The sequence below is a fragment of the Mytilus galloprovincialis genome, chromosome 9 (assembly GCF_965363235.1).
Source record: "Mytilus galloprovincialis chromosome 9, xbMytGall1.hap1.1, whole genome shotgun sequence".
Lineage (NCBI taxonomy): Eukaryota > Metazoa > Mollusca > Bivalvia > Mytilida > Mytilidae > Mytilus > Mytilus galloprovincialis.
The window spans coordinates 68269903-68285926 of NC_134846.1; the positions used below are offsets into that span (position 1 = coordinate 68269903).

The 16024-nt window shown below is 33.1% G+C and overlaps 1 protein-coding gene across 5 annotated transcripts in view; it reads left to right on the forward strand.

The window, feature by feature from the left end:
- LOC143045748 (bactericidal permeability-increasing protein-like) overlaps positions 1-15604 on the forward strand; it is a 33448-nt gene extending 17844 nt beyond the window's left edge. For all 5 annotated transcript variants that reach the window (XM_076218469.1, XM_076218464.1, XM_076218465.1 and 2 more), the window contains exons 6-9: positions 4678-4856; positions 8083-8146; positions 14037-14072; positions 15222-15604. In XM_076218469.1, coding sequence (XP_076074584.1) covers positions 4678-4856; positions 8083-8146; positions 14037-14072; positions 15222-15289 — 347 coding nt within the window. In that variant the 3' untranslated portion in view covers positions 15290-15604. The remainder of the gene's footprint in view (positions 1-4677; positions 4857-8082; positions 8147-14036; positions 14073-15221) is intronic.
- Positions 15605-16024: the final 420 nt, after the last annotated feature.

The window sequence follows — 16024 nt, forward strand, 5'->3', positions numbered from 1 at the left end:
TGTTTGAATGGTTTTACACTAGTCTTTTTTAAGACCCTTTATACCTTGCTGTTCGGTGTGAACCAAGGCTAAACGTTGAAGGCTGTAATTCATTCCCGAGTGTGCTAAAATGTTATCGTCTTCATTGGTGTCATCTTCTTGTGTTTGTGGTGGTTTTTTTTCATTTGCAGCACTTGTTTTTGATAGTATGTTGTTCAAGATACCTGTTACAAATAGGACATTAGAACTTGTATGGTTTTCAGTTAACAAACCGTGTTTGTTATTTTGAAATCTGGTTTGTTAAAGAGAATGGTTTAATCGTGAGAGGATGACGAAATGTAATATCTTCATTATCCTCCTCGTCTGTAATGTCCAGGACACAACGGTACTTAAAAAATGCGAACAGATCATTGTATTCGTTAGCAACATTATTCCATAACTTCATCCAACGATGTTTTAACGTGTTAAACGATGTTTTAACACGTTAAACGATGTTTTAACGCGTTAAAGGATGTTTTATCGCGTTATACGATGTTTTATCGCGTTAAACGATGTTTAAACTCGTTAAATGATGTTTTAGCGCGTTAAATGATATATTAACGCGTTAAATGATGTTTTAACACGTTAAAGTAATGTATCGTAGCAACGTAATTGTGTTGAATTTAACGCGTTAATGTGATTCATTATGACACATGTGGCCAGTGCGACGGGTATTTTAACGCGATAAACGTCTTTTTTCACCTACGGGTTAAATCCCAAACTTGATAATTGCAAAGTTTAACGCGTTAAATATATTGATTTCTTAACGCGTTAAAACTGTATTTATCGCGTTAAATGTTAACGCGTTACTTTATCGGGTTTTTGACATGATCGGCCTTTCATACTCTTTCTTCTCCGACTGAAGTCCTTATACAGAGACTGTTCATGGTATACACGCATTATACAGCCCTGTTCATTTATCTATGTGACCATCGAAACCTCTAATCTATTAAGATAACTTTGACGTCTCTAATGTCTGTTTTGGTTTTTGTTTCTTCCTCTTCATACTTTAATCATTGTTTAGCCATGGTAAAATTGATTGTTGTGTTGTAAAGTGTGGACAAATATGCGCTTTCAAAATTTCCATTTGGGAACTTTAATAGCAGCAATCCCCTGCAAATAGTGGCAGTTGCCAGGTATGTATCCTAATATCCTTTGTGGGAACTTTTTTTTTACGAGATTTTCGTCTTGTGTAATGAATAGAGCCGCATATAACATGGACTGCCTTAGTAAACTCCACACTATCGTATGAAAATATTTGAAGCAAACAAAACAAGGAAGCAGATTGTTGTACATAAGAAGGCCACCGTTCTGTCGCCTTAGAGGAGTAGGCATACAAAATCAATTTTTAATTTCTCTGTTATGTCGTCAGCCACTGTGGTGGGATGTTTTTATGTGATTTTTGTGATTTGATCTTGGTTTGATCGAAAGCAGAATCAAAAAGTTGTTCCGAGTAGTTTTAATTCAGTGTTATAGTATTTTTAATATTTTAACACAAGGGGATTAAGGGGGAAATGCAATATACGTCCACGAGACCAAGACAAAAATGGCCAAACTCTAGAGGCAGCATTCAGTGTTCAACAATAGACAAATAAACTCATCATAGATATAAGATTGACATTTTGTATTTGCGCCAGACGCGCGTTTCTACAAAAGACTCACCAGTGACTCTCGAATAAAAGAAATGTTAAAAAGGCCAAATAAAGTATGAACAGAAGAGCATTGAGGACTAAAATTCCTAAAAATGTTGCCAAATACAGCTACGGTAATGATATCTAGTGTCTATGAAGTATGCCAAGCTATATAAATCGACTAAAATTCATAAAAGTGATGAACGAATTAAAGAATTAAAACACCTGAGTTTTCAAATAACGAAAAACAGTAAGATATAACTTAAGACAATTCGCATGGAAATGTTTTTATTGGATATCGACCCTCTCTTTTAATCTGGATCAATTGATTAACAAAAGATCCATAAAAGAACATACAATAAAGACTGGTACATCAAAAGCCGTTAACAGGCCTGCAGGCAACTTAAGAACCTCTACGATTTGTTGCAAGGGTTAATGAAGAGGACAGAGTGTGTCGTTCTTTCTACACGAGGCATCGGATTAAACGTCCCCATTCTGATCAGACGTGGCTGCGTATTTATACATCCTCACAGATGTAAACGTACGAACCACCATGCAAGGGTTTTACTGCAGGTCGGAAAAAGATCAAAAGTGACCACATTTCTAAGTACCTCTGTCACTCATTAGGTCAGTGACATTTAAGAATGAAATGGACGTTATATATAGGGGGGCAAGGGGTTTAACTGTTATGCTGTTATGGGGCATTTTAATTCTTTGTTATCTGTTATTCTGAAAATATATTTACTGTTAGCTGTTATTGTCTTATTCTTTGTTAGCTGTTATAGGACTATTATCTATTGTGTTATTTGTTATTGTGAGAATCTATTTGCTGTTAACTGTTATTGAAAATTGGAATGTTAGCATTTTGACAGCCAATCTTCCGTAGAAATTGAAGATAATTGAAAATTGTGATTTGAATGGATAATAGTCTCATTGGCACGCTTACCACATCTTCTTACAATGTATATCTATTGGGGTCTTTCTACTGGTAATATCGGGTGGCCCTGTATTTGCAGAAGAATTTCAGTAACATACATCACATAAACATATAAAATCAATTGGACCGTGGACCATTCCAGTATTTATTATTATTATCCTTTGTAATAAATTCCATTGTCTGTGAACATGTAGCATTTTGTACAAATTATAATTCACTTATTACTTGTACAATAACTTATAGTATGGATTTTGTTATAAAAAAAGCATTGGTACACCCTATAGATTTTTTTATTCAATGACTACATTATAATCTTTATGTTGTACTATTACACCACTGTCCCTGATTAGGGGAGGATTGAACACCAACTAGCATGCTAAAGTTGACGCAGTCACATTCTGTATGTGCCTATTTCCAAGTCAGGAGCCTGGATTGAGTGGCTGTAGTTTGTTACTGTGTTACTAAGTTTCTCGTTCACTATTTTGTGGATAAATTAGGCAGTTAGTTTACTCCTTTGAATTGTTTTACATTACTAAGTGGTGTGGGTTTGAATTATGGCTTTGGGAATTATACAAAATCTTTTTCTTTTAGCATTTATATTATAAGTGCTACTCCCTCTCTTTTCATTTACATGAAAGAGAACCCTGACCACCATATTTTTAAAAGCTTTTTAACTGCTTCACATGGCGAAAATTGAAGCTCAGAAACCATTGATGCAAATACAGATGTGTCTTCAGTTTAATTTTTCGACAAATACCCTTTTTAAAATCCTACAGCTTCTCCAATGCTGTACCCAAATTTTCCATATTCTATAATTTCACATAAGATACATGATTGGTGTTTCACTTGGTGTCATCCAAATTTTCACTAGGTCCAATTTCTATTATACTATCAGAATTGTCACTTGAGTCAATTTCTATTATCAGAATAACCATAACTGGCATGCGTGTTTCAGTTACATATGTCCTGTCTCCACTGATCTGGGTATTTTTGTATTTTATAAGTAAGTTTTATCATGAGGTCAAAAATAAAAAAAAATATATTGTGCATCAATGTTTTTTTTTATTACTTGTAAAGTATATATATTGCTTTTCAGAAAAAAAATCTTAAAATCAAATTGATAATAAAGTGTCACTGGCTGCACTATTTTCAAAAATTAAATAAAAAACCCTAAATCATTAAAAATTGATCCCTCAAATGCCCTAGATTAAAAATATCCCTATATCAAAAACAGAAACTAGAAATTTCGTTCAGAAAAATTCAACATCCATACTATAACTTATTGTACAAGTTACGGAAAAAAATCAACCAAGGCAGAACTGCCTCAACGGCCGAAACGTCTTGTTTACACAAATTACAATTTTCTAGGTCCGTACCACAAGTTATATACTAAGATCTACGAGTCATCTACTGGATTGGTCCTGGACAGATTTATTTTCATATTTCATTTACTGTTATCTGTTATTATCCCTTTTCAATTCCTTGTTATCTGTTTTTCACCAAATCAATTCACTGTTTTGCTGTTATGGGTACCCCCTTGCCCCCCCCTCATATATGTATAACTGTCAAGTCAGGGATTCGTTATCACATGTTTAGGTTACATTTATCTACGTCATACAAACTTAATCAGTAAACTCCACCGTGATTCTATCGTACGAAAATATATCTTCTTATTTTTATATTGTTGATGGAGCTCGTTAATTTAGATACTATCCATGTACATACTCATTGGTCCTTTGAATAAACTTATAACAATATTTTCTCTTTATAAAATAGTCATTAGCACTGAAGTATAATATTTTATTGTATCCATGTGTTGTAATTTCTTTGCTATATTATGTTTGTTTCTGTTTTTTTTTTTTTTTTTTTGGTGTTTTATTTTGTCACAAACTTATTATGTTTATATGACAATAAAGATATTATCAAATTTGTATTTAATGTTATCAATTTATATTCCTCGAGTTTTTTTTGTTTTTTTTCATTACTAAGATTGACTATTGTTTAATCGGTACTAACATTGAGTTTGTTTTATTCTTTATTGTAGGAGTATTGTTTTATCGGTACTTACACTGAGTTTTTCCTTTATTGTAGGTGGACGTGACGGACGGGACAGTGTTGACCATGACCTATTACACAGGTTAATACGGAATGGCGTCTGTGTTTGTAAAATTGGAAAAATTAAAGCCAAGTTTCAAGGAGGATCTGCCGGATTATGTTTGTTTTTATTTAGAATTTTAGTTAAATTCATGAGAAACAGTTTAGAAGAACAGGTATGGATTTTAGTTGTAGTTGTTAACTTCTGTGTCGTTTGGTCTTTTGTGGAGACTTGTGTCTTTACATATACACATTCATGGGTCTACAATATGTCGATAAGGCAGCAACCATTTGATTTTCTGGGGGGGAGCTATGGATTTCTTTTCCAGACAAACTTTTTTTTCGCCTACGGCGAAAAACAATCTATTTTTTTGGCGACAAGGAGAAAACAAATTTTTTCTTTCAATTTTAGCATTACATAGAGTGGCAGCTGAGGGTGAAACAAATAATTTTTTTTTCTCAGGGTCAAAAACAAATTATTTTTTTCTCCAAAAACTGGAAACAAACTTTTCTTTCCAAAAAAATCCATAGACCCCCCCCCCCCCCCGAAAATCAAATGGTTGCTGCCTAACTGTATCCTGGCATGGCACAAGGTCATGTTTTTCTCTAATTTTTGTGCAATTTGACCGGTGTGAGAAAAATATTTATCCTCACTAGTGAAAAATCTGTTCTCGGCAAATGATTAGTCAAAATTTGATTATGACGTCAAAATGTTTTGTTTTCTTCTCAATTTACCTATTGTGACGTCATGAAAAAAGGTAACCTTGTCTGATGACGTCGCATATAAAGAACACAAGTTTCTGAAAATCTTTGAAAAAGAATAACTTAAGTCATTAGAAAAACAGATTCCGATACTATAACTCGTATATTACGATATTTCTCCACTCTCGACAGTTTAATTTAATTGTTTAAAGAGCTCGGCAAGCCTCGTGCTTTAAATAATAAAATTTAACTGTCTCGAGCGGAGAAATATCGTAATACACTTGTTGCAGTGTAGGAATCTATATTTCTCTTACCGTTTCTGACGTCTTTATCCTAAATCCATGGGAAGTTGGATGTGTAGTGATTGATAATTTAGTTTTAGATGTAGGATTTTTTTATTAGTGGTTAGTGGCTTGGAACTAGCAGTCAGTAACTGCGAGTACTATCAGATGTGTGTTTTTGTTGTTGGGATATACAAGTACCCAGCCACGTCCACTCTGTGTAGTATTTCTATTTGTATCCATCCGATGAGTTCAGCCTTTTCCAACTGATTTTTATAGTTCGTTTTCATGTTGTACTGTTACACCACTGTCCCATGAGGTTAAGGGGAGGGTTGGGAACCCGCTTACATGTTTAAACCCGCCACATACTGTATGTATATGCCTGTCCGGGTCAGTAGCCTGTAATTCAGTGGTTGATTTGTTACATATTCGTTTTTCGTTCATTTTTTTGTACATAAATTAAGCCGTTAGTTTTCTTGTTTGAATTGTTTTACTTTTGTCATTTCGGACCTTTCACAAGTGACTATGCGGTATGGGCTTTGCTCATTGTTGAAGGCCGTATGGTGACCAATAGTTGTTAATTTCTTTGTCATTTGGTCTTTTGTGGAGAGTTGTCTCATTGATCATATTCGCAATCATACCACATTTCTTTTTTTTATATCATATGCAATCACACCACATGAGCATCTACTTATTTTTATATGCAGACACTCTATTAGTATTCGATATAAACAATATCATAGATATGGTATATGACATTTGTTTTTTTATTCATAGAATCAGACCAACATATGTTACTCTTAATGGTTGCGTCTTTCTTTATTATCTGATTGTTAATATTTACATCTACTAGTACCATACGAAATGTTTTCAAAAGATTGAATCAAATTGGAGATACATTCATTGAACTATCTTTTTAAAATACGATCGTTATATTCAACGACCTTTGTCATAGAACCGCATGATCCTGTCTAGCTTTTCCTTACTCGGTGGGAATCAATGCATTATTTAAGGTCATTGTATGTGTAATATATAGTCGTCGCTGTTGTCATCATTTTATCATCTGTCTACCAGCCTAATGGGAAGTTTAATATTGTTATATTGTCAAGGCGGTCGCTGTGGTATTGGTTACTAAATTCGAATCAGGGTTCGTGCAAATAACAATTGTTGTGTTTTTGGTACACAGTTTATTTGAGTTGATATTGAAAATTTTAACAGTATAATATTATATCGAGACGAAGACATTACTTCTATACTTCTAATTACTTCAGTACTTTCACCATGCAAAAAGAAAAGAAATAGTTATTGATTCCATGATCGCTGAGTTCAAATAACAAAATTTAGAGCATCTATTAATGATTTAAATGATATTTTCCTGAATATTATTTTTTCAAACTTTGCATCTGCATGGGTGATACATGAGGATTTGGATTTGGGGGGGGGGGGGTCACAGAATAGGGGATAATGGGACAAAGATATAAAGAATAGAATAATGATCAAAAAGTATAAAGAATATAGAAAAATGGCACTAAAAATTGAAGAATTCAGAAATAAAGGACTATCTAGACCCTCATAAGTAGGACAAAATAACTATAAAGGAAAAGCGTTCCATTTGCAAAAATGAAGAAGAATCAAGATACGAACTATTATAAATATCGCAAATCAAAAAGGGACAGCCAACATCATGACCATAACCAAAGACAATGTCAAACATCAGTTTATCTATCACTACACATAAAACTAAAGATAGAGCAACATAAATAGGATAGGAATCTCTAGCTGTACTTGTTACAAAAGTCGTGCTGCAAGAGTTTTGTATAGTGTGACATTCCTATTCATAACTAGCATCAATTTTGCGTCTGAAATAGTTACAGCGTATATGTCTCGCTGGTTTGATGAACAGTTTGATAAACCTAAATATTCAATAAGCTTCAGAAATGTCGCTTATTGAAGCATAAAGTAACATGGTGCACAGATTGATTATAAAACGCTACAAACATATTAAATAGAGATTGGTGGTCGATACCTAAAGATTGAAACTGAGATATTCAGCTTGATTTTGCATAATTTCCGGCTGAACGATAATTGCATTTGATTATGCATAATTTAGTATAGGATCAATTTTTGTCATGCAGAGGTTTTTTTCTTCTCCCCCTCTTTTTTTTTTGGATGTTGCTTTCTAGCTAGCATACAATCAGTAAATATGAATCGACGTGCCTTGTTAACTTCTAGTTATAGTCTTCATTTTAAGTTTAATATGCCTTCTTTACTGCAAGAAAAAGCGAAAACTAAACAGTTATGAATAATCAATTGTTTAATATTTTCATTATGTTATTATAGTACATTAGTTACATTAACTATTATTTGCACACCAATGACGTTAACAATTATGTTTTCTTTTGTATTTTTTTTTTTCAAGGCCGCAGAAGTTGTAAAGAAAATGTTAAAAGATGAAGAAGACATGGCTGTGATAGGACTTATAGGTTAGTATGACGGTGGTGTTATAGAACTTTACAGTCAGTATGACGGTGGTATTACAGAACTTGACAGTCAGTATGATGGTGGTGTTACAGAACTTGACAGTCAGTATGATGATGGTGTTACAGAACTTGACAGTCAGTATGATGGTAGTGTTACAGAACTTGACAGTCAGTATGATGGTAGTGTTACAGAACTTGACAGTCAGTGTGAAGGTGGCGTTATAGGACTTGACAGTCTGTATGACATAGTTGTTATATGACTTGACAATCAGTATGAAGGTGTTGTTAGAGGAGGTAACAGTCAGTATGAAGGTTGTGTGATAGACCTTGACAGTCAGTATGAAGGTTGTGTGATAGGACTTGACAGTCAGTATGGAGGTTGTGTGATAAGACTTGACAGTCAGTATGAAGGTGTTGTTAGAGGAGGTAACAGTCAGTATGAAGGTGTTGTTAAAGGAGGTAACAGTCAGTATGAAGGTGTTGTTAGAGGAGGTAACAGTCAGTATGAAGGTTGTGTGATAGGAATTGACAGTCAGTATGAAGGTTGTACACTGTAAATAAAAGTGTTAAGAATCTGAACACTTTTTGAACGCCCTTTTGTAACACTTCTGGAACGCGTAACGGTGTTCTAAATATTAACATTGGTGTTCCAGTTTTTAACATTATGTGTGCATCTTTTGAACGCTATGTGTGTTATTCTTGAACGGATAGTGTGTACTCCTTGAACACCTAGTGTTTGAATCTGGAACGCGTAACAGTGTTCCAGATATTAACTTTCGTGTTCCAGTTTTTAATATCATGTATGCATCTTTCGAACGCTATGTGTTATTCTTGAACGGATAGCGTGTACTCCTTGAACGCCCAGTGTTTGAATCTGGAACATGTCCTTGTGAGCAAATTTGTATGCCGTTACGCGTTCTAAGCCTTGTAACACTTCTGGAACGCTCAGACTGTTTTCCAGAAATATGTGTTAATATCCAGAACACATAGTGTATATTACTGGAACACAATTTTACATGTTCCAGAAAAAGTGTTATATTCTCTGAAACATTATTGTGGTCTTGTAAAACAAATATTTCAAGTGATTAAAACGTCTTTAATTGATTAAAAAAGAAAACATTTAAAAAAAAGTACAATAAAATGTGAAATATTGAAGCAACTTTAAAATGACAAGTTAGAAAAGTTAGAAATATAACATTTGTAATTTGCAAAATGTGTCCAAATATTTACTCATAAACAAAATGTTCGTCATATATTTAAAATTATTATGTTACAACAAAGTCTAGTGTCTTATGAACACAGTGTAACTCATCGTTTGCAACTTCTTAAGTCAAGCACTGTTCTGAATTTCTTGACAAAATACTGATGCCACTGGCTCGTTTATCACCAAAATGTTCCATAATCCACTGTCTGCATAGCACTCAGATGGTCAATATCAAACATAAAATACCCTGTGTATATGCTGCTAGTAGTCGAGTTGGTGTTCATGTAACACTGCTTCCTTGGACACTTTTAAGCATAATTTGAGTCGCCTACAACTGATTTTGAGCTTCCATTTTTAGAGGATTCGTCTATTACTCTTTAACCTTGTTATTCATTAACCGTAAGTTCTAAAATGTAAAATATGAAGTGTATGAGTAAACAAATTATTCATTATGTCGACATTCCTTAAGAATTAGAAACTCCTATTTCGTTTTTGTAATTCCATTATATTGTCAGCATTATAAGATAAGATGCATTTGTTAAAGAGTGGTATACATGTATTTTCAAGTATATGTGCTCTCGTGTTCTATATCTTTTAAAAAAATGATAGGAAGTGTCCAGCAAGTGCTCATAGGTGTTTTAGGCAAAGCTTTATCGTCAACTTAGACTTGTCACTAAATTAAACTCTAAGATTTCAAGAAACTAATTACCATTTGCCTGTATTTAGAAAGATATGTAGTATTTTTTTCACTTATGATCTGTATACGGATATAATTGATGTAATTGCATCGAATTAAGCTGATTAATGTAAACAAGTGAATGGTGTACATTTTATTGATAAATCTGCAATAACAAAACTTGTAAGAAGTCAAAGGACACTCCTATTAAAAATTCTTAAACTAACATATAGTACTTTTATGGTGCAGGATAAGTAGTCATCTCTTGAACTGCAACATGTTCTCTTTATTCTCGAGGTATGCACGAACAATTATCCTTACGTACTGTAGTTACATGTTTGTACCCTATAAAAGTAACATAGGAAAACATTGCAATACATGAATGCAGTGCACAAGGGTGGACATTTGCTAAAATGAATTACTAATTACAAAGTTATTATAAATAACATATACATGAGAAATTTAAAATTTGTGTTGCAGTATGCCTTTTTTACAAACTTCTGTCTTGACATTGCAATGTCATGACAGTTTTTGTATTTGTGAACACATCCTTATGCATTGGTTTTATTTGATTAAAAAATGTACATCCTCAAAAGTGTAGATGATCGTTTGATCTTCTTAATGCTTTCTATACACAATGTTTGAGTCATGTTTGGAATACATGGTGTTCGGAGAAAACGATCAGCTTGACTGACGCATCACGTTCGAGACCAGAACACATTTACAATAGCAAAGATATCATTTAACATTTACGTATAAATTTACAGTGTTAATTTTTTTTAAAACATGATAATTTGAATGTATTCTCTCAAAGAACCGCCTTCTTTTTTAATCGAATTATGACATTACAGCACAGTTAAGGGGGAGGGGAGGGGGCAGTTTTGTGTTCGAACAAAATGTTCTTCTTACATTTATACTTCAGTGTGTCCTGCCCAAGTAGACATTTGTTGATTTCATACTAAAACAAATATTTTTTATGTTCGTCATGTGTTATAAATATAGATACACATACCTATTATATCAGGTTTTGTTGTTAATTTTCTTCAGTGAAGCTTCTCAAGTTCAATCACGATCAAAAACCAAACTTCCGGTACATTAATACGTCACAAGCTGTTATGTACGCTGACATGTTTGGAACACATGGCGTTCGAGGAAAATGGTAAATTTGAACGTATCATGTTCGACACCAGAACGCTTTTACAATAGCAACGTTTTCGTGAGCATTTACGCATTTATATTGTTAAAAATAAATACCAAAAGAACTTAAGTCGTTTAGAAAAAGATTTATATTAAAGACATTAAAAATCAATCAATTGCACGCTTTTACCAGACTATAATTTGGTTATATGCCGATACAGCTAAAATAAATTTATCGTCAAATCATAGTACGAATCACCCTTATGCATCGTCTGTTTGACTCTGAAACAATGAACCCCCCCCCCCCCCCCCCCCCCCCCCAATTACAATATTAGAACATTTTTAGTGTTCATTTTAGAACACTTGTCTTGAATATGTGCGTTAAAAGACTGAACACAATGTGTTATATTCTTTAACGCTGGCGTTCAATGTGGAACACTAATGTTAATAACTGAACATATTGTGTTTAAAATTGGAACGCGTCCAGACGCGTCAGGCGTCCGCAATATTTGCAGTGTATGATATGAATTCACAGTCACCATGAATGTATTGTGATAGAACTTGACAGTCAGTATGCATGTAGTGTGACAGGACTTGACAGTCAGTTTGCATGTAGTGTGATAGGAAATGAAAGTCAGTATGATGTTGAAGTTAAAGAACTTGACAACCAGTATGAAGGTTGTATTATACGGTAGGACTTTACAGTCAGGATTACTGGTGTTATAGATCTTGAGTCAGTGTGACGATGGTGTTACAGTTCTTGACATTCAGTATGAATGTTATGTGATAGGACTTGACAGTCAGTATGAAGATTGTGTGATAGAACTTGACATTCAGTATAAAGGTTGTGTGATAGAACTTGACATTCAGTATGAAGGTTGTGTGATAGGATTAGAGTCAGTATGGAGGTGCTGTGACAGGATTTGACAGTCAGTATGAAGGTTGTGTGATGAGAGTCAGTATAATGGTGGTGTTGAAAAATTTGATAGTCAGAATGAAGGTTGTGTAATCGGACTTGACAGTCAGTATTATGAAAGAATGATAGGACGTATATCTCATAGGGTAGAAGTTTTAGGTCAGTGTGCAATCAGGGTGATAACTTAATTTACCTTTGTTGTGAAAATAGTTGTGACATACCGGTTACTCAATTTTTAAAATAATAATTCCATTACATAGCTATGATGATAATGAGTTTGAAATGATAGCATTGCAATGGATGTGATACTATTGAAATGAATGTAATATGATAACAGTGAGTATAATATGACTTTAGATGTGATATGATATGAATAGATGTGACATGATGATGAGATGACAATGAGTGAGATATATATGAGATGACAATGAGGGAGATATAAGATGACAATAAGTGTGATATGAGATGACAATGAGTGTGATATGAGGTGACAATGACTGAGATACAAGATGACAATGAGTGAGCTATGAGATGACAATGAGTGAGATATGAGATTACAATGAGTGTGATATGAGATGACAATGAGAGAGATATGAGATTACAATGAGTGTGATATGAGATGACAATATGTGTGATATGAGATGACAATGGGTGATATGAGATGTCAATAAGTGAGATATGGGATGTCAAAGAGTGAGATATAATGACAATAAGTGAGATATAATGACAATGGGTGTGATATGAGATGACAATGACTGTGATACAAGATGACAATGAGTGTGATATAAGATGTCAATGAGTGAGATATGAGGTGTCAATAAGTGAGATATGAGATGACAGTGGGTGTGATATGAGATGACAATGGGTGTGACATGAGATGACAATGAGTGAGATATGAGATGACAATAAGCGAGATATAATGACAATGGGTGTGATATGAGATGACAATGAGTGAGATATGTGATATGAGATGACAATGAGTGAGCTATGAGATGTCAATAAGTGAGATATGAGATGTCAATAAGTGAGATATGAGATGTCAATAAGTGAGCTATGAGATGTCAATAAGTGAGATGTCAATAAGTGAGATGTGAAATGTCAATGAGTGAGATATGAGATGACGATGAGTGAGATATGAGATGTCAATAAGTGAGCTATGAGATGTCAATAAGTGAGATGTGAGATGTCAATAAGTTAGATGTGAGATGTCAATGAGTGAGATATGAGATGCCAATGAGTGAGGATATAAGATGATAATGGGTGTGACTTGATTTCATATTGGTGTGGTAATTGTTTATCATAGGGACACTCAGACATACAGTACATTTTTTTCACAACGGATATTATATGCAACTGTTATTACAATACACTGCAATATTTCAAAGAATAGGTAAATGTTACCAAAGGGATAATCAAACTTGTATGTCAAAAACGAACTGACAATGTCATGACGAACAAATTACCAAACAACAAACTACAGTAAACAAAACACAATTTACAAAAACTGAGCTACACAAATTCCACAAAAAAACAGGGATGAACTCTATTGCTCAGGAAAGGGTATGTCAATTCTGCTCTAGATATGATGAGATGATGAGGCAATAGTGATTTTAATTATTTTTTTCAATTTTAAAGAATGGACTGTAAGTATTTGGTAATTCAAAAGTCTTATCATATTGAGATGTCTCTTTACTGTTAAAAGTTGAAATTATCTTCCTTGTAAAATGGGATTCAGTTCTAAAAAATTCAGAAATTATTTGTGTATTTATCATTGTGATTGTGGATGAAAATGTGTACAGTTATTTGTCTGATTTCAAAATGCAAGTTCTTATTATTGCTATACTCATCCACTCAATAAAACTCTAAAATAGTTTCTGAATCTACATTAATGACTATTGAAGATTTTGTTCATAAGTATACATTATACATTGGATACATTATTTGTTCTATATAATTTCAGCACTGTTTGCATTCAGTGAAGATCAGCTTCCAGAAGGTATGTTTTTGTGATTTAAACAATTGAAAATTATGAAAGCTATCTAAATAAGTCAATGTTGTACATATAAAATTATAAATGTATATCAGTGGAAAAATAATTTACCAGGTAACTTAAATAGTTTTTTTTCAAATATTGATTAGATGATTTGATTATTTTGTCTGATTTATGTAATTTTGTATTCTTTTTTATTGTTAAATGTCAATTACCATTTTTAAAATAACTTTTTTTTATTATCAATTATTCAATTACCATTAGTACAAGAATCTTTATTGATTATGTAATTATAGCCATTAATTATTTTTGATTTTGTGATAACCAAGTATCCTCATGCTGAGTCAAGATAATGGTGAACTGACAAACTATATAAAAGATTAATTCATTTTTAATTTCTTGCTGAATAAATTGGAGTTACAAATATCAAAATTCTGTTAGACTAATGCTGATCAATTGATGATGCAGAATTTGATACAAGTATAATTTGACCAGGTAATTTCAATGTAAAATGTAAAGAGTTAAGAGAGGTGGAACATAACTATAGATAAATGACCAAATTGAGATGTGGGTTATATTATGAGATCAACTGGACAACAAAAAATAGGTATGGTATTAAGATAGATTGATTGATAATAGCTATACTTGGCATCAGCACAAAATGCTATATTGCAGTGATATGGTATTTTAATAGAGTTAATAGATGGATATTTATGAAAACTTTAGAAGAGAATTAACATAAGTTAATAATACTCACCAAAAAATTAAATTTGTAACGTCTCTCTTATTGTTTTCTCCAATTATGAGGGGGAGGACAGGGGGGTACCCTTCTCCCTTCTCCCACCCCTCTTCTCCTTTCTCCTACCCCCGTTCTCCTTTCTCCCATTAGAATAAAACATCTCCTTTTGAGATATTTTTTCTTGAAATATTAGATCATTTTTTAAAAGGAGAGATATTTTATTTTTTCTCCTTTCTCCAACTTTTTCTCCTTTCTCCTAGCCTTCCTCTCCTTTCTCCTACCCCCTTTCTCCTTTCTCCCACCCCCTTTCTCCTTTCTCCTACCCCCTTTCTCCCTGTCTCCCTTACCCCTGTCCTCCCCCTCAATTATTGTTATAATATTACATTTGTATATATATAATATTTGATATTTTTCAGAACCCCCAAGAAGAGGTATAGGACGTTATATAGCAAGTTGTGCCCCTGGCACTAGAACAAGACATTAGCAGCATCTTTATTTTTTATACAAAAACATGCTTAATCCAAAGGTATACTCCAGACGTGTTGTGATCTACTTCTAAAATTATACACCTTGGTGCCATGATATAGAAACTCATGCTAAATTATAGATCATCATCATTCATCTGAATATTTTTTCCTTTAGAGAAAAAGAACCATGTTGTGCTTATATAGAACCAGCATTTTGTCATAGAAGTAACATTAAATGTTATATTTTTGTATATATATTCTTGTGTACTACATTTTGTTAACTTATTAAAATTCATGTTCAATGTGTACAAATATAACTTTTATGTATTTTGTTACTGTCTCTAGTTTTATATGTATCATCTTCTGAGGTGACTATACACATGACACTACATTAAATACATTTAAATCATCCTTTTTTTGAAATGGCTTGATCCGCCCCTAGATTAAGATATAAGATGTCCAATTTCAACCTCCTTATTTCATTCCTACTTAATTCTCTTAAGGATTCAAAATACCAAATACCGAATACAGACAATACAATAGGGAAACTTAACCTCTTACAGTTAAGTGTGTTATTTTTTTAGTTGTAAGAATTTACTTAAGATTTTCTTATTCCTGATTATATTGTACCTTGCAGATCAAATTTATGCAAGTATTTATTATTTTGCAATTCTAATAATCCCTCATAAAAATATCCCACTTATCATTATTTAGATGATAAAGTTGTTTATAAGGTTTATCTTATCACAGAT